Source organism: Phycomyces blakesleeanus, assembly GCF_001638985.1.
Source record: "Phycomyces blakesleeanus NRRL 1555(-) unplaced genomic scaffold PHYBLscaffold_8, whole genome shotgun sequence".
NCBI classification, from domain to species: domain Eukaryota; kingdom Fungi; phylum Mucoromycota; class Mucoromycetes; order Mucorales; family Phycomycetaceae; genus Phycomyces; species Phycomyces blakesleeanus.
In genome coordinates, this window is record NW_017265141.1 from 563766 (window position 1) to 590096 (window position 26331).

The 26331-nt window shown below is 38.7% G+C and overlaps 9 protein-coding genes across 9 annotated transcripts; 6 read left to right on the top strand and 3 right to left on the bottom strand.

The window, feature by feature from the left end:
• Nucleotides 1-742: 742 nt before the first annotated feature.
• Nucleotides 743-1789, top strand: PHYBLDRAFT_177367 (hypothetical protein; the record flags this gene model as incomplete). The annotated part of the gene is made up of 1 exon (XM_018437878.1): nt 743-1789. One exon carries the CDS (start codon nt 743-745, stop codon nt 1682-1684), a length of 942 nt encoding a protein of 313 aa, XP_018292820.1. The 3' UTR covers nt 1685-1789.
• A 1804-nt stretch (nt 1790-3593) lies between these two features.
• PHYBLDRAFT_111402 (hypothetical protein) lies at nt 3594-3953 on the top strand (the record flags this gene model as incomplete). The annotated part of the gene is made up of 1 exon (XM_018428215.1): nt 3594-3953. One exon carries the CDS (start codon nt 3594-3596, stop codon nt 3951-3953), a length of 360 nt encoding a protein of 119 aa, XP_018292821.1.
• A 1543-nt stretch (nt 3954-5496) lies between these two features.
• Nucleotides 5497-6883, top strand: PHYBLDRAFT_167127 (hypothetical protein; the record flags this gene model as incomplete). Its single annotated transcript, XM_018435568.1, is given in 7 exon segments — nt 5497-5538; nt 5776-5808; nt 6180-6227; nt 6263-6328; nt 6457-6536; nt 6663-6742; nt 6762-6883. The coding sequence occupies 7 exon segments, from the start codon at nt 5497-5499 to the stop codon at nt 6881-6883; spliced, it is 471 nt and encodes a 156-aa protein (XP_018292822.1).
• Nucleotides 6884-8548: 1665 nt separating this feature from the next.
• PHYBLDRAFT_132918 (hypothetical protein) lies at nt 8549-10574 on the top strand (the record flags this gene model as incomplete). The annotated part of the gene is made up of 7 exons (XM_018429533.1): nt 8549-8632; nt 8780-8834; nt 8911-8990; nt 9066-9219; nt 9317-9696; nt 9783-10387; nt 10469-10574. Coding segments are annotated over 7 exons (1464 nt in total), but the record flags the coding sequence as incomplete, so codon positions are not given.
• Nucleotides 10575-12068: 1494 nt separating this feature from the next.
• On the top strand, nt 12069-13589 carry PHYBLDRAFT_61167 (hypothetical protein; the record flags this gene model as incomplete). The annotated part of the gene is made up of 4 exons (XM_018440765.1): nt 12069-12938; nt 13050-13109; nt 13198-13379; nt 13502-13589. 4 exons carry the CDS (start codon nt 12069-12071, stop codon nt 13587-13589), a joined length of 1200 nt encoding a protein of 399 aa, XP_018292824.1.
• Nucleotides 13590-13780: 191 nt separating this feature from the next.
• On the bottom strand, nt 13781-16656 carry PbAcob (aconitase). The gene is made up of 3 exons (XM_018443020.1): nt 16617-16656; nt 16310-16464; nt 13781-16213 (listed from the first exon to the last, which is right to left on the bottom strand). Exons 1-3 carry the CDS (start codon nt 16650-16652, stop codon nt 14038-14040), a joined length of 2367 nt encoding a protein of 788 aa, XP_018292825.1. The 5' UTR covers nt 16653-16656; the 3' UTR covers nt 13781-14037.
• Nucleotides 16657-19315: 2659 nt separating this feature from the next.
• Nucleotides 19316-20205, bottom strand: PHYBLDRAFT_100400 (hypothetical protein; the record flags this gene model as incomplete). The annotated part of the gene is made up of 2 exons (XM_018427584.1): nt 19316-19674; nt 19740-20205. Coding segments are annotated over 2 exons (825 nt in total), but the record flags the coding sequence as incomplete, so codon positions are not given.
• A 3088-nt stretch (nt 20206-23293) lies between these two features.
• PHYBLDRAFT_61164 (hypothetical protein) lies at nt 23294-25366 on the top strand (the record flags this gene model as incomplete). Its single annotated transcript, XM_018440764.1, has 10 exons — nt 23294-23345; nt 23439-23532; nt 23719-23812; nt 23879-24001; nt 24149-24210; nt 24276-24376; nt 24447-24510; nt 24718-24913; nt 24980-25204; nt 25265-25366. 10 exons carry the CDS (start codon nt 23294-23296, stop codon nt 25364-25366), a joined length of 1113 nt encoding a protein of 370 aa, XP_018292827.1.
• An 86-nt stretch (nt 25367-25452) lies between these two features.
• PHYBLDRAFT_180961 (hypothetical protein) lies at nt 25453-26322 on the bottom strand. The gene is made up of 4 exons (XM_018438392.1): nt 26177-26322; nt 25995-26095; nt 25868-25925; nt 25453-25757 (listed from the first exon to the last, which is right to left on the bottom strand). Exons 1-4 carry the CDS (start codon nt 26277-26279, stop codon nt 25675-25677), a joined length of 345 nt encoding a protein of 114 aa, XP_018292828.1. The 5' UTR covers nt 26280-26322; the 3' UTR covers nt 25453-25674.
• Nucleotides 26323-26331: the final 9 nt, after the last annotated feature.

The following is a 26331-nucleotide window of genomic DNA, read 5'->3' on the forward strand; positions in this document are numbered from 1 at the left end:
ACAAAACAATAATAGTACTAATAAATAAATTATTATCATCATCTTCATCATAATAACAAGTAGTAGTATTAACGAGATTAGCAATAGTATTATCCTTAAGCTCATTTGTTACTATAGAGACCAAGGCTACTATGGAGACTAAGAGGCAAAGAGACCAAGAGGCTGGAACCCATTGATCTTTTTGAGCGATAATACAATGTCCGACATAAATCGATTTTGTCTGACAAGATCATCTTGAAATGTGTCACTGCAATCAGGGTTACACAAATAAATGCTTGTTTTCATTTTTTATGAAATTTATTTCTGTCAAGGAATAAGAAATCATCCCATTTCATAAGCACCGCAGTTAATAATCTTACCTGGGGTTGTAGATAAATATAGTTCATATACCTTGCAGCTCTATAGTAAAACTATGGTCTCTACCTCTATTTGTTAGCTTCGGATTTAGCTTCCTTTTTAAGGGTTGCTTATTTAACATCATATACGCTCAAATAATATTCATAATAAAATCAAATGAATTGAGTCCGAACGTTTAAAAGGGAAAATACACACACATACACACACATACACACACACACACACACGGAAAGAAACAGCTGTACCAGTCAAGCGGGGGGAAATGAGAAGGGAAAGGGTGACTGGGCAATTATTATTTTATTATTTTTTTATTTTTGTTTTTGTTTTTTGTTTTGTTGTACAAGGTATACACTATTGACAGGTAAACTTCTCTGCTCATTTCATCATGGCCAATCTCTCCACCAACATCGCCGGACTCCATTTGCCCAACCTTTTCTTCAATGCCTCTGGTGTGTGCTGTCAACACGAGCACGAGCTCAAGCAGCTTTTGGAAAGTGACTCTGGCTCATTGATTACCAAGTCGGCCACATACGAGATGCGCGAGGGAAACCCTTCTCCGCGTTATGTCCCCTTGCCTGCAATTCAGAGCAGCATCAACTCCATGGGTCTTCCCAACGAAGGTTATGAGTACTACCTCGCCTATGCCAAGAAATACGACTACAGCAACCCCAAACCTTTGTTTGTCTCTTTGTCTGGTCTATCTGTTGCCGACAACAAGAAGATGGTCGAGGGATTCGTTGCTGCCAACCTTCCCTGCGTTCTCGAGATCAACTTCTCCTGCCCAAATGTTCCCGGAAAACCCCAGCTCGGTTACGATATGGAAGCCATGGAGAGTGCATTAAACGTATTGGCACCCATCATCAAGAAGCCTTTTGGTATCAAGCTCCCGCCCTACTTTGACATTGCTCACTTTGACACCGCTGCTGCAATCTTTAACAAGTTTGACAACCTTGCTTACCTGACCTGCATCAACTCTGTCGGTAATGGACTTGCTATTGACTTTGAGACTGAGACTGCACTTATCAAACCCAAGGATGGTTTCGGTGGTCTTGGTGGCCTGATGGTTCTCAACACTGCACTTGCAAATGTCAATGCCTTCTACCGTCGTTGCCCCAACAAAAAGATCATTGGTGTCGGTGGTGTTACTTCAGGAAAGGAAGCATTTTTGCATGTTCTTGCTGGTGCTAGCGCTGTCCAAATCGGTACTCAGCTGAAAGAGGAGGGCCCCAAGCTCTTCAGCCGTGTGAAGAAGGAGTTGGAGGATATCATGGTAGCCAAGGGTTATAAGTCCCTAGAGGATTTCCGTGGCAAGGTCAAGACTTTGTAATAAAAGTAATAACAATAATAACAACGGCAACAACAAAAAAGAAGATATATATTGTGTATTGTACAAAGAACCAAAAATAAATAAAGTATTAAGCAGAAGCAGAAGAGATCTTGTTGGTTTATGTACGTATATGTAAGTATATTTTTGCATATAATTAAGTCAAGTCGGTCAAAATCAGTCCAGGGATTTCGCAAAAATAAAATAAAATAATATATATATATATAGAAAGAAAAATATATATATAATTTCCGACATCACTGTGCAAAATTGGCCATCGGAAAATGAAAATGGGCTGTGTGATAACTTGCATAGAAAGAAAAAAAAAGAACGCGATTTCATGCCCTTTTCTTCGTTTGCAATCGAGCTTACCATAAGACGAACTCTACCTTTTGTAATACTGACATAGACCTCCTCTACAGACACAAACCAGATATCTAGACTTTTGTACACTTGAATATATAAATATCTACTTTGTATACTTTATCTATTTCATCTCTCTATTTATACACCTTATATATATATATATATATTATTTAAGAATATATATGTACATGTATACATGTGTGTGTGTGTGTACATAAAATACATAAAATACATAAAATACATATAGGCATAAAAAAATCAGCTTTAATACAACTCATCTATGCAACACTTCTCCTCCACATCTACCCCTCCTCATGGTGATGATCCAATGAGACTATTCAGGGATTGCAATAAACAGGCCTTGAAATCCACCGTCCTACCTCATTCAGGGGCGAATGGAATAGTAGAGAAAGGGCAGTTGACTCCCCCACAGGACAGTGATACCTTTCCCATGAATGATTCCTTTAAAATTCCACCTACACATTATAAATCCGAACACATCCACATGGATGGCAATGAAAAACATCTTCCACTCCGGAAGCGCATTCCAAAAAATACATCTGCACCGACCACAAATGACCAACGAGGATCTAGTCAAGTACCCTCTGCGCCTTGTAGTAGTAATTCTGTAGAGTCTGGCCGAACAATCCGAGGAATTAGTGAGCCCGACGCACTGGCTGGGTGCAATGGCGGTGCTTTGTTTAACACCTCAACAGAAGAACCCACCACTTCAGAAACCCATCAGACAAAGCACAAGCGGAGCAAATCAGAATCAAAGGCTTACGAAGGAAAGAAGAATGTGTTGATGCAGCGACATATGTCCGTCCTTAATTTCAACTCCCATCAAAGGCAGGCCTCTGATCCTTTCAACAGGCTATCAGATGGTCCAGACGAACCTTTAGAAGATACAAGAAGTTGCAAGACATTGTTTGATACTGAAATAGAACCATCCAAGAAAGCTTATCGTTGGTTAGACAAGAATGTCCGGATAGGTTCAGACCATCCAGATTCGTCAGAAGATTCATCTTGTATCATGACCACAAAACGATTGTCACTGGGTCACCAAGACAATGGTACCTCACCAAATTGTGTAGAAGAGGTGCGCACTCCTCTTTTTTGATACAGCCAAAGCCCTACGCTGACTAACTGACGATAAACCCATTGTATAGTCATCCAGAGAAGATCAGTGCGACTTTTCTCACTCCACACATCCTTCTCACTCCAAAAATAGCTCTACAAATGTACGTCTGTGTGATTACAGGAGGACCACAATTTTTACCTTGGCTTACAGTACACACAATAGATATCCAAGCTGCTTATATTCACCTAATTTCATATTTATCTCATCTCATCTCATCTTATTTATTTCCTTTCTTTTGTGTGTGTGTATATGTGTATGTGTATATGTACGTATATATATATATATATATATATGTAGGAACCAGCCTTCAAAAAACGAAGGATTCCAAAATCAAATACTATTGAAAATCAGCAAAGTTTACTATCCAGTTCACTTGATATTTCTACAGGAGAGTCCATACTCTTCATGGATCGACCTGAAGCCATCAAGCTATCGACAGCACCTGTCAGAAAGAGAAAAAAGAACAACACAGCCACAACCACAGCCACAACCACACCAATAACAACAACACAAACAGTCTCCACAGGAACAGCAATAACAACATCAACAACAGCAACAAAGGGTGGTCGTCGCCAGACTAATAGAGTATTATATTGTATTTGTCAAAAGCCATATGACGCATCAAGATTTATGATTGCATGTGACGAATGTGATCAATGGTTCCATGGAGACTGTGTCAATTTTACAGAGAGCGAGAGTGAGCTTATAGATTCCTACATCTGTACTCCTTGCACTAAAGGTACATTAATAGCAGACTTGGCATGAATTGACTCGGTGTAATTTGGACTGAACTGAACTATACTGGGATGATATGTGCTGGGCTGTGCTGGGATAGAGTTGTTTTGTGTTGGGCTAGGCTGAGTCGGGCTGGAATAGGACATGCTATGCTATGATATGATATGATATGATATAATGGGATGGGATGGGATGTCATAGCATGGTATGGGGTGGGCTGAGTAGAGACAGACCACAAATTGGTTGAACCAAACAATGTTGAAATACTAAGACGTTATTACCATTTTTGTGTATACACATACATGTGTACGTTTGCGTTTGCGTTTGCGTGTGCGTGTGTGTGTGCGTGTGCGTGTGCGTGTGCGTGTGCGTGTGCGTGTGCGTGTGCGTGTGCGTGTGCGTGTGCGTGTGCGTGTGCGTGTGCGTGTGCCTACGTATCTGTGTGTGTGAATGTTTTCTATCATATTATGTTATGTTATATTATTTTTATTTTATTTTATTTACATACCTAGAGACAGGCAAGACAATCTCATGGAAGACAAGGTGTGCTAATCCAAAATGTCATAAATCTGGCAAATCCGGATCTCATAAAGACGGCTCCCCATATTATTGTAGTAATCGTTGTGGTGTACTTGTGGCTCGTATCAAGGCAGAACTTGCAGAATCAAGTCGGCAGGCAACGATGTCTCTAAAAAGCCATCGCTCATTATTAGAAGCAGTCGTGGAAAAGAAACAGGAAAAATTAAACTCACAAACCAAGACTTACCGTGATACCTTGGCTGAACTCAGGGAAACAAAAAGAGCTGTTAATAGTCGCGTAGCTGCAATTGACCGGAAATATGTTTTGCTGAAGAAACTGCTTCAAGACCAGACGATGAAAAGGCAACGGCTCACAGTAGACGAGGAACCCCTGTGTGGATTTGATTCCAGACTGATATGGCCTGCTTCTATATGGGAGAAGGCAGATGGTGTAATGAACACAGAGGACAATGATAGGGTTGTTGTTACCTTTACTGCGGAGAATATTCATGCCCTTGAAAGAGCACCTCCCCAAATTGTCTGTAAAAAAAATCGCAAGCAATGCCATGCCCACACAAACTGGCAAAAGCTACAAGCACAAGAAATTGAAAAAGAGCGGGAGGAGCAGTTCCGAATCTTGGCTAAAATTGATGAGAGACGAGAAAACATCAAACAAACCATTCATAGTCGTCGTGAGATGAGTCACTAAGAAAAAAAAATCGAAAAACATCCCTTTTTCTTTTTCCCTTTCTCTATCTCTTTCCATGTTTCGTTCATCCCTTTCCTCTCCATCTTGCCCTCTTCTCACTTCACTTTTCTCACTTCTCCCTTCTCCCTTCACCCTTCTCCCTTCACCCTTCTCCCTTCTCCTCTTTTTACATATATTGTCTTGAGAACAAACTCACAAATACATACACATAAGCAAGCACATAATATATATTTTGCTTTTGTATTTTCATGATAAAATTAAAATGCAAAAAAAAATGTGTAAACGTTGCCTAATTTTTATCTCAAATACAAGAATTATGCTTGAATATTTGAGCTTCCATAATATATGTATAACTTTGAAATATTCTTAAGAGTGATCAGCGTTGGCGTAAGTTTGGCAGCGGAAATTTATCAGGGTATTTTATGTGAAAATCTTCCAAGTAATGCTATTTAATAATAATATTATGAGCGCCAATACCTAGTTTTTCTTCTCTATAAAAAATTGATCTATTAATCCAGATACTTTCTTTAGGGAAGTTGGCCTTTGAAAATTTATAAAATAGTCGTATTGACACCATATATATATATATATATATATATATATATATATATTACAATATTAAAGTTAATATTTGTTACCAAAACCTCATTAATATTAGTAAATAAGCATAAGTATACGGGAGTATATTTAATACGTGATTAACAAGTACATACATTGTAAAGCTGAACCAATTGAATACACAAACAATAGTAATAATAAACTGAAACTCTAAAAGCGATAAGTATTTTGTACAATTCATACGATTTTTTTTTAAAAAAAAAGACAGTTTTGTGAATCAAATATTTGCAAAGTTCTATATAGAAATTTAATGAAGGGCAATTCCTACTACAGATATTAGATTTGATTAAAGTGTCCTTGACACCACCATTTTCCTTAATATACAATTGTGTGTTGTAAATTTAAGATAATGCTCAATCTAAATACAGTGTTTTTACTTGAGATTGATACAATATTGGTTTTTTTTTTAGGAATATTTTTTACAAGTATGCATTCAACAGATTTTACCAAAGTTCTTGGTAAAATATAGTATTATATTTAATACTCAACGTAGATAAATACCAATATGCAGGGAAAACATACGGAATCCTGGGAGTACACACCAACCTGTCCAACCAAGGTATTAAGCCAATTACTTATTGCTTGTATCCCATTTCATTTAAAATAATTTAAAATATTACAGAAACTCTCACCGACGTGTCTTTCAAGCCAGAGACATTTATAAAATGCCCTTAATTGTCTTTGGAGATAGGCTTACTAACAAATCAAGTGTCCCATTTTGCGGTTTACGGCATGGAGTATTCGAGAAAATTTACAAGTATCTTCTTGTAAAACAAAAGATCGGATAGCTGTACCTTTAGGACGTTAAGGAATTTAACACGTCAAATGTAGTTGTACACTTTCTCTTTGAAGCTTTATTCTTTATATTCAATATTGATTGCGTGGGTTTGCAGCTCCTGTAAGACCAAAGGCCTAAGATATTTCCGAAATGCCAATGATAGACCTATCCATTCCATATTAATTTGCAACAACTGTAATATTTTTCTGAATAGGGATGTCATGGCAGCAAGAAACATGCTCCATATTGAACAGGAGATTTGAAGTGGCAATGGTAGGCCAGAAATCTTCAATCATCGACAAAGACCAAGCACAACAACACAAAGCACCACAATGAACGTGGTTGTTCCTCACTCTGGTTGGCGAACTTAAAGATGCTGACCGGTGAAAAATATTCTAGTTATTTTTACCTCGTCTCAATTGTCTTTTTTGTTTATCCAAGAAAAGGTAAGCAAACTGTCCAAAAATTCATTTTCATCCGTCCAAAAAAAAACTAACATCGTCTCAATCTCAAGTAAAAACACTGTAATCAAATCGAATATCAAGATACACGGAGACGTAAATTATATTAAATTTCATAATCGATATCCTTTTGGTACTTTAATATCGTTACATATAAAAAAAAGCTCAAGAAAATAGTCGGACAAAATACAAAACATGAGGTTACTCTTGTACCACTATATCCGCAGTATCCGCAGTGTATTCACACTCCAGAAGGTATATATTTAGTTTTTTTTTTCTTACAAGCTTTTACACAATAAAATACGTCTTTTACATTCATATTCATTATATATATGCCTTTTTGCAGGCGTTCTTTGCGATGGCTAGTTGGTATTTCTATAGCTATACTATTGATTTTTTCACTATCAGGAAAACAACCATTGATCCGCCAGAGTAATGACCGCAAGCAGTATACTATATGTACCTTATGATGATCCTGTTGTTTCATTCCTTGTTGCAAGAACAATGAGAATTGAATAAATTTGTAGGGTAGAAGACCGCCCGCAATATTTTCTGGTCAGAATTCACGATCGTCTGTTGGGTTTACCGGATAGAACTGATTCATCTAAATTACAAAAAAGTGTAATTTCGTAAAGATTGTGCTGAAACTCCAAAGCGCATTGAGACAGTTGATCGTAATTATCCATTGGCTTTTCTTCAAACATCTTGCAATCTCAATTTATGAATAGCAGACGTTGCAAATGTAAAATTTGAATACATAAAGGCACAGGCTTTGAATCAGATAATAATATTGTGAACCGACCGGAAATGTGTATACAAAATATAAAAATAAATTTTGTACAATTCTGTGGAACAGACACCTTAATTTTTTTTTTTTGGTGTGTGAATTGTCGGTGTTTTAAGCCAACATGTTTAAATGCCTACAGTACCTTAACAGCCTGAAACGACCTGTCTTAACTTCTTAATCAACTTATAAACGGCATCCTCCTGGATACATTCTTAGTCTTGTCTTATAATGTCATCTTTTCGTCCTCTTCTTTTGGGGCTAATTTTGTTTTTTACCACTCGATCCTGGGCTTATGCATCACAACAGACTCAACAATCATGGATTCGCGATTACAAGAAACGTCTTTATTATACTCTCTACACACCTCATGCTGATTCAAAAGCTGCATTCCTTGTTGCACAGCACATGGAGGTCCGTTTTGAAGGCCAAGTTGGAGAATTACCAAATTATTACTGGATTAGCACACCAATTCCTAATAACCGCACCAAACGAGATTCATCAAATGATCACATCGTGGCTCGCTTCAATCAACTCAAGTCTCAGGTGACCGGATCAGCTAAGCGCGACGTGTATGTTGAAGCCCTACGTCGCATAGACAGATTGGACCCCCAGGTACCCCGTCGGCGGCTGTTCAAACGCTCAGCACTCCCAATTGATAGACGCCAGGCACCCGAAGACATTTTTAGAGATGCACCAGTAGAGGAGAATATATTGGAAGAGATGGAGGAAAACGGTGAATTCAGTACAAATATCATGCTTGACTTACCAGGAGGATATGAATCATTCAAAGAAAGATTAAAAATCAGGGATCCTGGATTTGATAAACAGTGGCACATTGTAAGATTGATTATTGCCATCATCTCTCCCGTTTTCTCCTTTTCTTCTTATTTTATTTTTTGCCCTTATTTTTTCATTTGTTTGCTTTTACAGCAAAATCAGTACAGAGTCTGTATTTAACTTTCCTTTTCTTGTATATATGCATAGATAAATCGAGATCATCGTGGTCACGACATTAATGTGGCTGGAGTGTGGAGTCAAAGTAAGTTGTTCATTTGGAGAAGTTTTGGCTGTTGGCTGTTGGTTGTTGGCTGACCCGCGGATTTTCTGTGCACAAGATATTACAGGTCAAAATGTAGTGGTTGCCATATTGGATGACGGGCTTGATATGGATAATGAGGATCTCAAGGATAACTTTGTAAGTATTCAATCATTGTCACTGAGTTTTTTTTTCTATTAAGAAGACGAAGAGTTAATTGATAATTTACTGTAGTTTGCTCCTGGATCTTATGACTTTAATGACCATACAAATCTTCCAAAACCAAAACTCTTTGACGATACCCATGGAACAAGGTGTGCGGGTGAAATCGCTGCAGTCAAAAATGATGTGTGTGGTGTTGGAATGGCTTATGGTGCCAAGGTAGCAGGTAAATTGAAATCACGTATATATATATAAGATATAAAAGCTTAAATATATATAGAAATCTATGAATAGATTATGTAACATGTATTTTTGGATGACAGGTATACGAATATTGTCTGCGGACATTACAGAAGCGGATGAAGCAGCAGCACTTAATTACAAGTTCCAGCAAAACGATATATATTCATGTTCCTGGGGACCTCCTGACCAAGGAGAAGTTGCCGAGGCACCAAAAGGAATCGTTTTGGACGCCATAAAAAACGGTATTAATAACGGACGTGATGGTAGTGGAACTATCTTTGTGTTTGCATCTGGAAATGGTGGTGCCAACGACGATAACTGTAACTTTGATGGATATACAAACAGCCTGTACACAATCACAGTGGGTGCGATAGATCGTCTGGACAGACATCCCTATTATGCCGAAAGCTGCTCTGCTCAACTTATCGTCACCTATTCAAGTGGCAATGGTGGACACATTGTAAGCAATATTTTTTCTTTCTCAAGACTTTATTAAGGGGATAATAGTTTATTGATGATAATGCGTTCCTTGGCAAAAAAATGCAGTATACTACAGACGTTGGGGGCAATTCATGTTCTGATCGTCATGGTGGAACGTCTGCAGCTGCTCCATTAGCAGCCGGAGTATTTGCCCTTGTTCTCTCCGTGCGGCCTGATCTTACATGGCGTGATATGCAACACTTGTGTGTTCGCACAGCCGTTCCCGTAACACTCGAAGACGACGACTGGGATGTTCTTCCCTCTGGGCGGAAATACAACCACAAGTTTGGTTATGGAAAACTAGATGCGTTTGCTATTGTGGAGGCTGCAAAAAATTTTAAAAGTGTTGGACCTCACACTTTTCTGGAAACCTCAGCTGGACTTTTGGAAAAACGAATAATACCAGATTTGACAGATTTTAAGAATGGAATTGATGTCAGCAAGGCACTAACGAGTGTTGTTGCTATTGACCAGGAAAGGTTAGACAGTGTAGGGCTTGGGACATTGGAACATGTTACTGTTACGGTTGATATTGAACACGGCAGAAGAGGAGATTTGGAAGTATTCTTGGAAAGTCCTAATAAAGTAGTCAGTAAGTTGGGCGCTTCAAGAAAGTTTGATAACAGCAAGGATGGGTTGGTGAACTGGACATTTATGAGTGTAAAGCACTGGTAAGAGGTTGCGTTGGAAAATTCTGATCAGTCAAAACATAGACTTTATTATTCATTTCTTTATTGTTCATATCTTATTAGGGAAGAGAATCCTGTTGGTGATTGGACATTGCGTGTGATGGACATTAAAAATCCACAATATACTGGGAGTCTTATTCAATGGTCGCTTACTTTGTGGGGAGAAACAAAATTTGGGTTTATACCAATCTCGATCCTACCAATATCTTCAGAAACAGATCACGGCCAAGAGCAGTCTACTGAAACTCCCCTGAGCACAGGAATTGCAGAAGATGACTACACGTCAATCCTACCTACGCCTACACCTACAGCTGAAATTGCTACCGATATTCCTGATTCAACTATAAAAGAAGGTGGATGGGAGACAGATAGCCTTGGACCTGATGGCTTTTATGCACATGAAGAAGACCAGGAAACAGAACGACTAACACCAGTGTATATGTTTGGGTCGCTCCTTCTGGTGGTTTGTGGCGTGATTGGAATGTATCTCCTGATACGCAAATGGAGAGATTCGTCAAAGTCTGCTGTCGACACTACTGCATATGTTAGTGCACCTCAAACGGATGGTGATCAGTATGAGTTTGATCGTATCCGCAATGGGCGGCGACTGGAACGCGTATCTGAAGAACCAGAAGATAGTGAGGAACCGGATGAAGGGAGTGGCAGCAGTCGATCCGGAAGTCCTGGTCAGCCTGGGATTGTTGTTCAAAAGCGACAACAGAAAGTTGAACCCAAGGGCAAGGGAAGAATGTTCCAGTCAAAAGACTATGAAGATGTATAGAACTTTAATAGTATTCTTTATAGGGATACGTATATTTTGCCACTCTATTCCACTGCCCTTTTTTTGTTCTCCTTCTTCTAACAGCAACAAAACACATCCATACACATACACATACACATACACACATACATACATACATACATACATACATACATACATACATACATACATACATACATACATACATACATACATACATACATACATACATACTTACATACATACATACATACTTACATATTTACGTACATACGTACATACAAACAGTGAGTTAGAGACGTACCATTTCTCTGCATTGCATGCATACATAAATACATAAATACATATAAATATATATAATATTATATATATGAAAATATTAGAAAAATAGGCTAATAGGCTAATACTAGTTTTGGGCAAAAATGTATCTTGAAAGCAGTTGCGATACCAATATATCTGCTTTCGTTACTTATGATCTTTATGTAAAGAATCGCATAATAAAATAAGCACACCGAAAAATAATGATTCAATTTGTATCTCGTGTTTAATTATATAAAACTAGAGCTTACCAGATAAAATTCTGTGATCATTGTGGCTAACAAGGACTCAATTATAATATAAAACCATCAATTATAGCCCCAAATGTACATAATATATATCTTTACCGATAGTCGAATTTCAGGACAAGCTAAACCTATTTCATGTGGCATATAATATGTATATATCATAAATATTTTACTCGAAGGCTATAAAGCTATACGTCAGAAATGGTTAAACAAATTAAAGTCGCAGGACTGAGTAACAAAGGAGTTTTTTTTTTTGAAATTAAATCAAGTGAGATGAAATAAAGTAAAAACCCCATTGTCAAGCCACTGCTGTTCATACCCTTTTTCTTCTCTGAAAATGAGCTACAATCGGCCTACAATGCAATCGCCTAGACAAGGTACTCCTCCTGTAACCACTGAGGGCTCAAAATGGCAGACTTGGAGCGCTTCCCAAGTTGATAGAACAAGAAGCCCTGCTCCAGTAAAACAAGCCAGCCCTCCCCCAAGACATCAGAATGCCTACCAACCCCAGCAACACAGCTCTTACCATAAACAAAATCCTTACAAAAAACACAGTGAACCGCCATCATCACCGCAGCAAAGAAAGCAATCTTATGTGTCCTCAACCTCGAATCAGCATAATTCTAGCGCGCTCAATGGTGCTCAAGAAAACGCTAAACCTGCTCATGAACCATCTAGTACCCCCAACATTAGTATTAAATTGTCGGATATCCTTGGTGGATCTGTCCCTGCATCTTTCAGTAGCTCTACTGCATCTAGCAATGACGGACACGCATCAACAGGGCCTGTGTTTAACATGACCATAGCAGATATAATGTCTCCATCACTCACCCCAGCATCCTCATCACCCGCACGATCACCAGCTCCATCGCCAGCAAGATCGCCCGTAATTTTCGATCGACCTACACTTAAAGCTCCCCCCACAACTACCATTCGATTTGGTGATCTTTGTGCAAATGGAACCAAGGTTGACAAACCCAACACAATCCGTCTCAATGATCTTGGAACTACTAAACCTTTATCGAATGAATCCGACCACTCTGTACCTATCAGCAGATCTTCATCTTCATCTACATCTACAATAACCAGCACAATTCGCTTGAATGACTTGAGAAGTGGTTCATCTTTGTCTTCTGAAAGCAAACCAGCCAATACTATTTCACTTTGGGACACACGTCCGGTTTCAAAAAATCAGAATAGTGTCAATGTAAGTATACTATAAATATCTTATCTTATAAAAGTGTTTAGCATATATACATATATAAAGGTATAACAATAGTTAATTTTAGCTGTTCTATTGTCGCTTTTTTGATATTAGGAACACCACTTGAATGGCCGTTTCCAAGAAAAACCTCAGCACAGCATGCTGGGCGATAGAGTAAAGTATCCTTCTCACTCACACATATATAAAAGGATAAATTGACAAAAGAAGAAGAGGAAATTTAGACTCACAGTAAAATGTTTAGAGTGTAGATGCAATGGCTGAGAAGATGAGAGATTTGAAGCTATTCAACCAGGCAAACACAATTGACCACGACACTCGGAATCCTTCAAAGACTGGTTCTTTGGTAGATGGACACAATCCATCCACAAAGCCTGCCATGACAGAAGAAGAGATAGCGTCACAAGTTTATTCAGATGATATAATGTAAGAGTTTGTGAATAGGACCTTGTTTCCTTTTTTATATATAGAATTATTTAGGGTTAAATGAGCATCCAAAAAAAAAATAGTAATACAATAATAATAATAATAATAATGCAATTTTGTAGAGCGGACAGAAAGGCTAATGCAGAGCGTAAATTGAGACAAGCGCATAACAGAGGATGGGATCGAGAAAAGACCGTCCCAAGATTTTAGATTGATCTTTTTTTTTTCTTTTTTCTTTTTTTTTTTAATAAACCCTTTAAATTAAATCAAGTACAAGATTTTCCTGTGTAAGCTAAAAATGATAATAATAATTAAAGCTTCCAAACACAAGACACTTCTTGTTATTACCGAATGTAGTATTTTTTACAAACACGTACAAGCATGTTGATGTGTATTGAACTGAATTGAATTGAATTGAATTGAATATATTATTGATTTTTTGGAATTTCGCATATATTGTGTATGTAATGAATTGTATAAGTTTTTCTCATTTCTTTTTATTTTTTACAGAATTTACACTAGACTAAAAGTAAGAGAAGGTAAAGAAAATGAAAGACCATTAAAGGTGGTCAATGTGAAAGTGTATATGTTTTCTTCTTTTTTTTTTGTTTTTAAAGAAAAAATAGAGTTGGAAGTTGTTAAAAAAAATATTATAAATTTAAACCAAACCAGCCTTCTGTCTCATAAGGTTGAGAGCGGAACCAGCCTTGAACCATTCGATCTGTCCAGGGTTGAAGGTGTGGTTAAGCTTGATGTCTTCCTTGGAGCCATCCTCGTGGTTGAGACGGAGGGTGAGGGGCTTGCCCTCCTGGAAGTCGGTGAGACCAATGATGTCAACCTTGTCAGCGGGCTGGACCTTCTCGTAATCGGCGGGGTTGGCGAAGGTGAGGGGAAGCATACCCTGCTTCTTCAAGTTGGTTTCGTGGATACGAGCAAAGGACTTGGTGATGATGGCAGCACCGTTCAAGAAACGGGGCTCGAGAGCGGCGTGCTCACGGGAAGAACCTTCACCGTAGTTCTCGTCACCGACAACAACCCAACGGACACCATCGGCCTTGTACTCACGGGCAACCTCAGGGACGCCGTTGTACTTACCGGTGAAGCAGTTCTTGATGCTGTTGACCTCGTTGTTCTCAGAGTTGAGGGCACCGATCAACATGTTGTTGGAGATGTTGTCCAAGTGACCACGGTACTTGAGCCAGGGACCGGCCATGGAGATGTGATCGGTGGTGCACTTGCCCTTGACCTTGATAAGGATTGGGACACCGGTGATGTCCTTGCCATCCCACTTGGAGAAAGGCTTGAGGAGCTGGAGACGGTTGGATTCGGGATCGACGGCAACGCTGACATTGCTGCGGTCAGTGGGGGGCTCCTGGTAGGTGTTCTCACCGGCATCGTAACCGCGAGGGGGCAACTCATCACCAGTAGGGGGAGAGAGCTTGTAGGGCTTACCGTCGGCACCGACGAGGGAGTCAGTGAGGGGGTTGAAGGTCAAGTCACCAGCGATAGTGAGGGCAGTCACGATCTCAGGGGAGGCAACAAAGGCATGGGTGGCGGGGTTGGCATCGTTACGACCGGTGAAGTTACGGTTGTAGGAGGTGATGATGGAGTTCTTGTCACCCTTCTTGATGTCCTTACGGTCCCACTGACCAATGCAAGGGCCACAGGCGTTGGCAAGGACGACACCACCGGCTTCGGTAAGGGTCTCCATGATACCGTCACGCTCGATGGTGGCACGGATCTGCTCGGAACCAGGGGTAATTGTGAACTTGGACTTGACCTTGACACCGTGGTCCATGGCCTGCTGGGCAAGGGAGGCGGAACGGGCCATGTCTTCGTAGGAAGAGTTGGTGCAGGAACCGATGAGACCGACCTTGAGCTCTGCGGGCCAGTCGTTGGCCTTGGCAGTCTCCTTGAACTTGGAGAGAGGGGTGGCAAGATCGGGAGTGAAGGGACCGTTGATGTAGGGCTCGAGAGTGTTGAGGTCGATCTCGATCAACTCATCGTACTGAGCGTGCTCATCAGCGCGGAGGTTGTGGGAGAAGGCCTTTGCGTACTGGGCAATCTCGGAACGGTTGGTGGCACGGAGGTAGTCACCCATGCGCTCGTTGTAAGGGAACATGGAGGTGGTGGCACCGATTTCGGCACCCATGTTACAGATGGTACCCATACCAGTGCAGGAGATGGAGTCAACACCGTCACCGAGGTACTCGACGATAGCACCAGTTCCACCCTTGACGGTGAGGATACCGGCGACCTTGAGGATGACATCCTTGGGCGAGACCCAGCCGTTGAGCTTGCCGGTCAACTTAACACCGATAACCTTGGGGCACTTGAGTTCCCAGGGAATGTCGGCCATGACATCGACGGCATCAGCACCACCGACACCAATGGCAACCATACCAAGACCACCAGCGTTGGGAGTGTGGGAGTCAGTACCGATCATGAGACCACCGGGGAAAGCATAGTTCTCGAGGATAATCTGGTGAATGATACCAGATCCGGGTCTCCAGAAACCAAGGTTGTACTTGGCAGTGGCAGTGGCAAGGAAATCGTAGACCTCCTTGTTGATGTCGATGGCACGAGCCAAATCCTTAACACCACCAACCTGGGCTTCGATCAAATGGTCACAGTGAACAGTGGAAGGAACGGCGACGCTGGGAAGACCGGCAGACATGAATTGCAGCAATGCCATCTGGGCGGTAGCATCCTGGCAAGCAACGCGATCAGGGCGCAACTTGAGGTAAGACTGACCACGGACGATGTCCTGGTTCTCGGCGTCATCCAAATGGCCGTAGACGACCTTCTCGGACAAAGTCAAGGGACGGTTCAATCTAAAGTAGTAGCATGATGATGTTAGTAAATGCCGTCCCAAAACCTTAACAAGATAAAGTTTTTTTTTATTTATTTTTATTTATATTTATTTTTACCTCTTGCGGACGATCTCGAGGTTATCTTCGATTCTCTGGTAGTTGATGAACTTGTCCTTCTCGAGGTTGGACATGGCAACCTTCTGGCTAGCCCAGGTACCAACCTGAGCATAGGTGCGGGCAGGGACGTAGGTCTTAACGGCAGGGGCAACAGCCTAATAATAGCAAGGTAGAAATGTGGTGGATTAGGTTGTGTTAGGAAAAGACAATAATAATAATAATTGTTGTTGTTGCTTGCTGTTGTTGTTGTTGTTGTTGTTCATGATGTTGATCTAGAATAAAGAAGTCGAATGGGGGAGGGGCATACCTTGGCGGCCTTCAAGAAAGAGCTGGAAGACAGCATTTTAGAAGAGAGGGGGGGTGAAGAAAGAAAGAAAAGGGTGAATTGGGAAAATGAAAGGTAAATAAAGCAAATCCAGACCTGTGGTGGTTTCTGTCAGTCCGAATGGGATTGTGGCACAGAGTTGAATAAAAAAATATTTCTCTCCAATGATTCACGTGAAGATTGAGGCTCCACAATAGATTCAGATTACGCAGAGTTATCGAATCCCCGTTTCACTGAACTGATTGGAACTTTACTGTGATAGTAATAATCTCCAACTTTTCTTTTTTTTTTTCTCTTACCAAATATATTCTCTTCCACGCCTATATTTATTTTTCACTGCTCTTTTACCCAAACAGCCCGTTTTACTACTTACAATTTTTATATACAAGGGCAAAAAAAATAGAAAAAAAAAAGATCAAATGAATGAAACACTTTAGACCAAAATAGATATCTGCACGAGGGATGATGGGGTGGGTGGGAGGGGCCATGTTTGCTGAGCTAAGCGGTTTTATCCATCAAAGCCATATAGTAAGACCACGCGTAACAGGGCCAAGTAAAAAGTGAAAAAAAGCCGTCCGGGCCATGAAAAAGTATGACTTTAGAAATGACGTTCCGACGTAATCGAAGGCTCATCATTTATCCTGTACACTGTAAAAAATTAAAAACATAAAAATTTGAACGTATAAATCTCCCTCCGTCCGGCACATTTAACTAAAACAGATCTTCCACTGCAGAACATACCCGAGAATCTGTACAAGTCTGTGTGTAGATTATTATTTATATTAGATTTTTATTTTTTCCCTTTTTCCAAAAAAAAAAAAAAAATTACACCAAAAAAATTTTTCTTACTAACAAATCACACTCTTTCAATCGATTGGCTATACAATATTTCTTTTTCTTTTCTTTTCTTTCTTTCTTCCTTTCTTCCTTTCTTTTACGTGATTTCCATATTTTACTTTTTTCATATTGTATCTTTTTTTTTTTTTTTTTTTTTTTTAAAAAAAAAATTGCTAGTATAAAAAAAAATGTGGGGTCCAACGTGAGGGGAGGACAATCCGAGTTTTGGGATGTTCCACAGCAGTCACCCCCTGGTGTTTACAGAAGTGGAGGGGGGGTTTCACCAGCTCTGGAGACTTGACTGTTGGATATAGCGGTACTTTAAGAACCAACCAATAATAAGCACTATATTAGAAAAATCCCATTGAGTACCCATTAATATCCCTTGGTTGATATGTATTTTTTCTTTTCTTTTATACACCTCAAAATACAAATACACATCATACATTTGAACGTCTGGGCATCTTACCTTTTGCTTGAAGGCTTGAGTGTCAAATTAAACTACTGATACACACAACAGTCAAGTATCCAGAACTGTTGAAACACCCACCTAATCTTATAGCTAGTCAAGTTGACTATTAGGCATACTGCAAAAGAAAGACCCTTTTCTTTTCATTTACAAGTTTTTAAATGGAAACCTTACAGACATATTGATGAGACCAAATTAAATAATTAGGCGTGCTTTCCTTCATAATTACTGTTTCTCTTCTTTTTTTTTTGGGAGGGAATCTTTTTTTGATATTTGTCAAATGTTTCAAAAAAGAAAAGCGTTGATCCCAGGTAGACAATATTTTCTTGTGGGACACGACGATTTTTTTACTCGTCTAATTAATTCTGACCACCTCTCCTGAATCCGGTGTCTTTTTTTTTTTTCAATCCTTTAGAGCAAAATCGTATGTCCTGGGATTCGTACACAGTGTATAGACTCGATCTTATTGAATCACCTAATAGTCCTCTTGACTCCAAGGCGCTGTAAAGAACAGCAGCCGTGTACACAAACATAATTATCATAAATCGAGTTTCTTTCTGCCGATATTATTGAGTTTGATTAGCTGGAGATGGAGTTTTATCCAACGCATAAAGCGAAATGGGACAAGTTCTTTTTTTTTCTTTAAGAAAGATTTTACAAAAAAAGTAATTTTCAGGATTTCAATACGTAGCAATTACAATACCAACAGCCCTAAAATTTCTTGTTAGGTTTGCTGAATAAATCTCAAAGCTAATACCATGGAGCAAGGACGTTGTCAAGCATGTTTAGCAGTTCTAAAGTATTCTTATTTTTAATTCGTTGAATTTTAAAAAATAATAATAATGATAATATTCAAGTACATATGCGATTAAAAGATATTACTTTGAAACAAACTAAAGAAATAAAGGGGGACCGCAAGAAGTAGATTTTTCCCCCTCTTCTTTAATTTTTTATTTATATATTTTATTCTATTTGGTATTGTTTCAATTCACAAAATATATTATCCATTCAATTTTTTTTTCATTTTGTCTTGCTTTTAAAATTCAGGACACGATTAACCAATAGGAGTACTTATAAAGAAGTTCAAAGCTGCTAAAGTTAAATTTCCAAATAATTAATTGATTAAACCAAAAGGTGTTCAAGGTCACTTCTTTTGTTAAATAGAATTATTAAATATCAGTGACACAAATCAGTTAATCTTAATAAAGCATAATATATATTAATGATTCCTGTTTTTCATAGGAATATGCAATCGTTTGTGCTTGCCAGAACTATCAGCCGCCTCTGCTGGTAAGCCAAATGAAGAGGGCAGAAGAGAAATGTTCCCGCGCTCTTCCATTATCTCATGACTCGGTCGGAAGAGCAGATGGTGTTTGTGAGCTTGGGTTGGATGTTCGACCGTGCATGTATCGATGTTTGCTAGCCATGAATCTCCCAACGCCTGATCGAGTGTCCATCGCTTGTCCGGGTCGGGTGCAAGCATCCGGGATATGATGTTTCTTGAGTAACCAGGCAGCAGTTGAAATATCTGGACTATTCCGGTTCCAGACAAGCACGTCCTGAGATAGTCACTATAGGTTTTGTCCTTGTCAGGAATAGCAATACGCCATGGAAATCGACGTATGGACATGCAAATGAAAATAATTCCACACGACCAAACATCTGTTAGACTAGCATCGTACTCTGATTTTGAATATTGCTCTGGTGCAATGTATGGATCAGATCCACATAATCCTTTAAATAAATTATTAGTAAGATAATCCCTCCATATAGAGCAGTTGTATCCTATTTCTTTCTACCTGAGCACATTCGATTGGTCTTCTCATATGGGTGTCGAATGACCGTAGCACACCCAAAGTCAATGATCTTTACAATTCCTCTTTCATCCAAAACCATATTGTCCAGTTTCAAATCTCGGTGTGCGATTCCCATAGATTGCAGATAGGCTACTCCATCAAGGAATTGGCGATAGCAACAATCGACCTCCTTGGGAGACATCCTGCCACTCATCACGATACTAAACATGTCATTGGGGGCAAACTCCATGATCTCAAAAAACGAGTTTCCTTCTTGAATGATATCTAGGGCCTCGATTATATTACAGTGATGTAAAATTGACCCGATACAGAACTCGGCCGTCACTTTTTTTGTATATTCCTTGATACTTTCATTTGGCGACCTTTGACGAAACTGTTTTACGGCAAAGGTCTTGTTGTCCGTACTGCGACGAATTAGACGGACAGAACCACCCGAGCCCTTTCCAACAAATCGCCCTAGGTAATTGATTAAATTTAATGAAACCACCAAAAAGATTTATATATATATATATATATAAGAGTTTATGTGGCAAGACAACTTACCCCATTTGCCATACCGGCCTTCAAGATCTCTGTTGAATTCGTTTGCAAATGAAATATCACTGTTGGTCGTGTATATTGACCCGCTTCTGATACTCGAATTATCGGCATTATAATCTTTTTTCTTGTTACTTGACGTATGGAAGAGTCGCTTGAAATCCTTAATTATGGTTTCTTTTTTTTCTTTGTGGTGGAAATGGGTGCTGTTGTACTGGTTACCATATTCCGGTTTTTTGAAAACGAACTGGTCTGGTGTGTGTTCCAATCCGACCGTGGTCGGGAGAGAGTAATGCCGACTAGTTTTGCGGACTGCGGGCAATTCAGCTGCATGATCCTCAGTCACAGAATTTCGAATAGGCTCAGCTCTACGCTTTAAATCATCATCGTTGTCATTGTCATTGTCATTATCGGGAAAGTGAGGCGATGTTGGAGTAGGTAAAGAGTTTCGATCTGCTTCTGATATTGTAGGCGATGATCTTTGACTGTCAATTGTTCCGGACGGTGATTTTGGAGAGCTTGGTCTGGATACATTAAAAGGGATGTTTTCGAATTGATGTTTATGGCTATGGTGATGAAATAATTTCATGGGCGATATCCGGACGTTCTCTAGATCTTTAGTGACTTTTGGAAAGGCAATGTGTTTGGATTCTGGATTGGACATTATGTGGTGAGCCTTATTTGATTCTAGTTTTGTGTCTATACAAAGGTTTTTGTCGGTTGCTATGGAAAGAAGGAAGATAGAGCGGCAATGATGTTTAAAAAAAGAAAGAATAAAAAGGATTGTAATGATATAGTTTTTTTTCTCTCTTTCTCTCTTTTTTTTTCTTCCTTGCTAATATTATGGCTTGTGGCCTTAAGCTGGTGTTGATCGATTGGTGTTATTTGAAAAGCCGTCTAGTGTTTTTTTTTTTTCATTTAAGCAGATTTACTAAATACACACAAATATTTATATAGCCAAATGATTTTCTCTTGGTCTTTATTTTTTCCCTCTTTGTCTTCTTTACTTTTGGGTCTTTATATTATCCTTGCGGAAGTGTACAGTAAGCATTGGCCGCCGTCAAATGTGAACGGATCATATCGGGAAACGATCCGCAAACTTCAAAAGGACAAAATAAGAGCCGCCCGTTATTCCGGCTGGTAAAATAACTGACCGACCAAACCTACCATTCATAAATATTATGAACCAAATCCGATTTTAATTCTTTTGTGCAAATTAAAGAAAGAGAGAAAAAGAACATGTTGTACAAGGGATAATGAAGACATACTCATGACAGCATTCTAGAATACTAGTGACATTTATTCGCACACATACAACTAATTTATACCTTTGGGTTTTGTTGAAACTCTACATACTTGGCAGTCAAATGATTTACGTCATCATAAGACACACACACACACACACACACATAAACACTATTTTAGCTAAATGATTGAGAAACTGCGTGTATTGTATTTTATTCTATTGTAGTACATTACAGTATTGTTTCTTGAGAGAGAGAAAAAGGGGGTCCTGTCGTAAAGTCCACAGACAATGAGGATCCACTTTCCCAAATAGGAAAGCCATCAAGTTTGCATGAAATTCTGTACTCACCATAAAAGTGTGGAAAATTGGGATCAGCTCTAATACTTTAATTTTTGGATTTGTACAAAAAAAAATGATCTTCAAAAAGGTACAATTTATAATCCTGTGTGGAAATAAAGGACATTTTATGTGGATATCTATATAGTAAGTAATGAATAATGAATAATGAACAGTGTACAATATACAATATACAATATATAATGTACAAGGTATGTTGTGTAGTGTGTTTCCCTGTATATCCCCTCGAGGTTAAATAAGGGGAAAGAAAAAAAGGTTCTTTTTTTTAAAAAAAATTCTTCTTCTTCCTCTTGTTGCATTTGCGCAGATTGACCTTTCTTTGGCGTATTTTGATTTGGGTAGGTTAGATTGAGGGGGTAAAACACACATACAAAAAAAAACCAAAACAAAAACGAGTCCATCGTATCTAGTATAGCCTGACGGTTCTTTTATTAATATTATTAATATTAGCTATATCTATAGATATCCAAGTACTTTTATAGATGAGCATGCAAGATGTTTAATATTTGGATTCATCAATATTTTAATAAATAGCCTGGATACCAACAAGGTTAACAGATCAAATCTACACTTTTTTTTTAATAAATAAATTAATAAATCTACCACCACAACCACCACCATCACAACCACTTGGAGGAAGGGGTTAATAATCATACAACATTATCCCTTGAAGATTCCCCTTGAGATTCCCCTCTTTTACGTTTGTCTGTTTGGGACTCTTGATCAGCAAGACAAATATATATATATACGTTTGGATTTGGTTTTCTTAACAGATCAAAATCCCAATAATAATATATATAACGTATAATTATTGAATTGGGCTTCCAAGCTCCCCTTTTTTTTATGATTATGATTGAAGCAAGAAACTAACGCTGATCTCTTGGTTGACATGTGTTTTGTTCCTATATACTATTTATCATTTCATTCAACACTATATTCTCAAGACCAAATCATGTAGCAGCCAGAAGCAGATGACATGATCCCATGAGAAAAGCGAGAGAGAGAGAAAAGAAAATTGGCATCTCGATCAATGTTAAAGAAAATTGGAAATAAACCCTGAAATTTACACGTTTGATCAACCCTTCTCGATGAGAAAAGATGCATTATCTTATGCGTCATCAAAACCATGGGCCATCTTTTTTTTATATACATGTCTATGTGATCTCTCTCTCTCTCTCTCTCGCTTTGTGTGTGTATGTGTGTCTGTGTGTGTAAAGTGTACGCTATGAGTAGGAGTGTGTTTTTCTTCTTCTTCTTCTTCTCTTTCTTTTCTCCATCCCTCTCTCACACACTTCTTTTTTCTTTTTCTTTCTTTTTCTTTTTCTTTTTATTATCTCCTCAATATTACTAGTATTCCTCTTTTTATTGTTTCAAAAAACTTGAACAAGTCATCATAATGACACGCGACAACCAAAGTGAACGATGGCTAGTCATTGACCCAGATCCCCGTAAGTCTAATCTCACACGATGTACACTTCTTGTTGTCACAGTTTGCTTATTTATTTGCATGTAAATATAAATATATATTTGTTATTGTGTAGGTGTATTATCTAAGCTTTGCCTTAGTATGGGTGTCAAGGGTGTTCAAGTAGAGCAGATCCAACCGTCTAACCGAGACTTTATCCGTGAACAAAGGTACACAAAGAATAAATAAAGATGGCCGTGTACTTTACCAAGAAAGGCTAAAAAAAAGTGTATATATTATTATCACTACACACTACATATTACAACCTCTTACATAAATATATTGCCATCGTTTTAATTGAAAATGCAACCACACAAATACAAATACACTTTAATTTATTTATTTTAAAAAAAAAGGCCAGTACATGGCGTAATCCTATTACTTCATCAAGTGCCACCAGCTATTAATGGAGAAGAAACTTCAAGCAATGGCATTTACTTTTCTAATCAAGTAAGAGCTTTTATATAAATGTGCATCTCAAGTTAACTAACTTTTGCACACATGCAAATCCATTAGATTGTTCGTGAAGGATATGCAACTCATGCATTGATAAACATATTGATGAACTGTGGCGAAATGGTTGACATTGGATCTACCTTGAAAGAATTCAAGGAATTCACTCGAGAATTCACTCCAATCGTAGGTTTTAATAGCAGAACTTGGCTGAGTAAAGATGCTACATATATATATATATACACAAGAGAAAGAGAGAGAGAGAGAGAAAGAATAGCGGAGAATATATATATATATATGAAAAAGATACAGGCACCAACAACATTGGCTTAGGAAAAAGGGCACAGTTTATCAAGTAGTCATGTACTCAGAGAGGCGTCAAACAATATTGCAAAGTGAGTAAACTCCAATATACTTAAAGGTCACTTTACCGATATCATTGTTTGATTTTATACAATAGGCGACAGGAAAGTAGAGGTGTTTTTCATGCTATTACCTATGTTCATTATGGCGGATTTCTATGGGAGTTGGATGGTTGCCGAAAGAGTCCTTCAAGACTAGGTAATGGGTCTAAATTTGAAGAAGTCGGCCTGAAGAAAATATTGATAAAAAAAGTCAAATGAATCATTAGTTGCTTGTACAGAAACTACATGGTTAGGCGTAGCCCAGAATGAATTGAGACGCAAGGCAGATATGTAAGCTATACTCTTTTCTTTTCTTTTTGTCTTTTTTTACTTTAACTAGACCATCGTAACACTGGGAGAGGTAGCAGTGGTAGGAATAGAGATAAGTAGTGTTCATTTTGTTTGGCCCCATGGACCGAAAAAAGAAGGCTCTGACGTTGTTCTGATCTTCAAGAGATTCGTATTCCAACGAACCCTCTTCTTATTTTGTGTGCCCAGGCTCTATCGACATCAAACTCCATATTCGATGTGGGCTGTGATAGAGGATAGACGACAAGTATATCATCGGCAGTTAGTTGGCAAAGCTTACTTGAGACAGGCAGTCGAAAACGAGCTAGATAGCTTATATCCTGCTTGGCGTGTGACTTTGAACATTAATCGATGGGAAGAAGAGTACCAGTACCACATGGAGCATGTAAGTTAGCAGCCCTAGCCGTTTAGTAGGAGCTTTTGTGAAACTCTAGTCTCACAAACTATACAGAATGTAAATCAAGCTGGAAAGGAATTGGTGAGAGAGCGTGATTATTGCCGTGTATTTGAGGATCTCCCGGTAGATGAGCAAATATCAATTCAAACAAGTATCAAGACAGACGTACGGGGGTGGTCAGAAGCAGAGCTGACTGATAGGTGGATGCAAACCCAAGATGAATCATTGAGGCTATATGAGCGACTAGGCACAGAATATCAAAAGCATAAAGAATACCGAGTAAGCAAATCTGGCCATACTTTCTCTCTTTCTAGCTTCTTATATATTCTTAATATTTAGGACGACACAGTACGGAGGAAGTACAACTATGAGCCTTTTATCGAGGCATACATCAAATGCTTAGCAAAGCATAAACTGCTTGATTACAATCAAGCTCCATAATCATCTCACTCTGCACATCATTACACTCTACTTAATATATATACACACACACAATTGGCATCTTCATATTGTTTTGACTTATTTTTCAGACTCTCACGCATTTGTTCTTTGGTTTAATATTTGTGAATACATCTTCCTAATCTGTTGTAAAAAGGTATAAAGTGGACCAAGCCAACAGGTATTGTACAAAGGCAATGCAAGGAAATCCACAGACCTTCCCCACCTCTAAATACACACACACACACACACACACACACAATTAAAATTATTCGTCTATATAAACGGACAAAAGCGTGTTATTGTCTTGCTTAATCCCAATCAGGAATCATTGCAAAGTCGTAACCTGGGTACCGATAATAAGCGTAGTATGCCAGATACAAGTGGTATACACCTATTATTTTAAATAAAACAAACGAAAGAAAAGAAACACAAATTCACAATTAGTTACCTAGACTATTTTACAGCAGTCTATTTTATCTTATCTTGTTTTGTTTTACAAACCTGGGATAAACATAATTGATCCTAAGACAAGGAAAGGTATACCTCTATCGAGCCACACCTACAATAAATGACAATAGATAATTGCAATGTATAAGCCTATTTCTTTGTTTGTGACATGCAAACCTACATCGGATACAATGTAACCAAGTTTGATTAACACACCCAATACAATCAGTAAAGATCCCAATGAGAACAAAAGTGTGGCAAGTCCAATGGCACTCCAAGGAACTTTTTTTTTTTTTAGTTTTTTGTCATTAGCACAATGATGTAGACATTTCCAACAGATTTATTACTATAAATACAACTTGCTTGGTATTTCGGGCGACTCAAATTGCTCGGGTGTAAACCCACTGTCTTGCTGCAGAGCATGTCTCTGGTGTCTTTTGGATCGTTTCTTCAGTGGATTGCGCATCTTTGAATAGGCTCAATAAGGAATTTGATCTCTTTAAATGCTAATGGGCTTA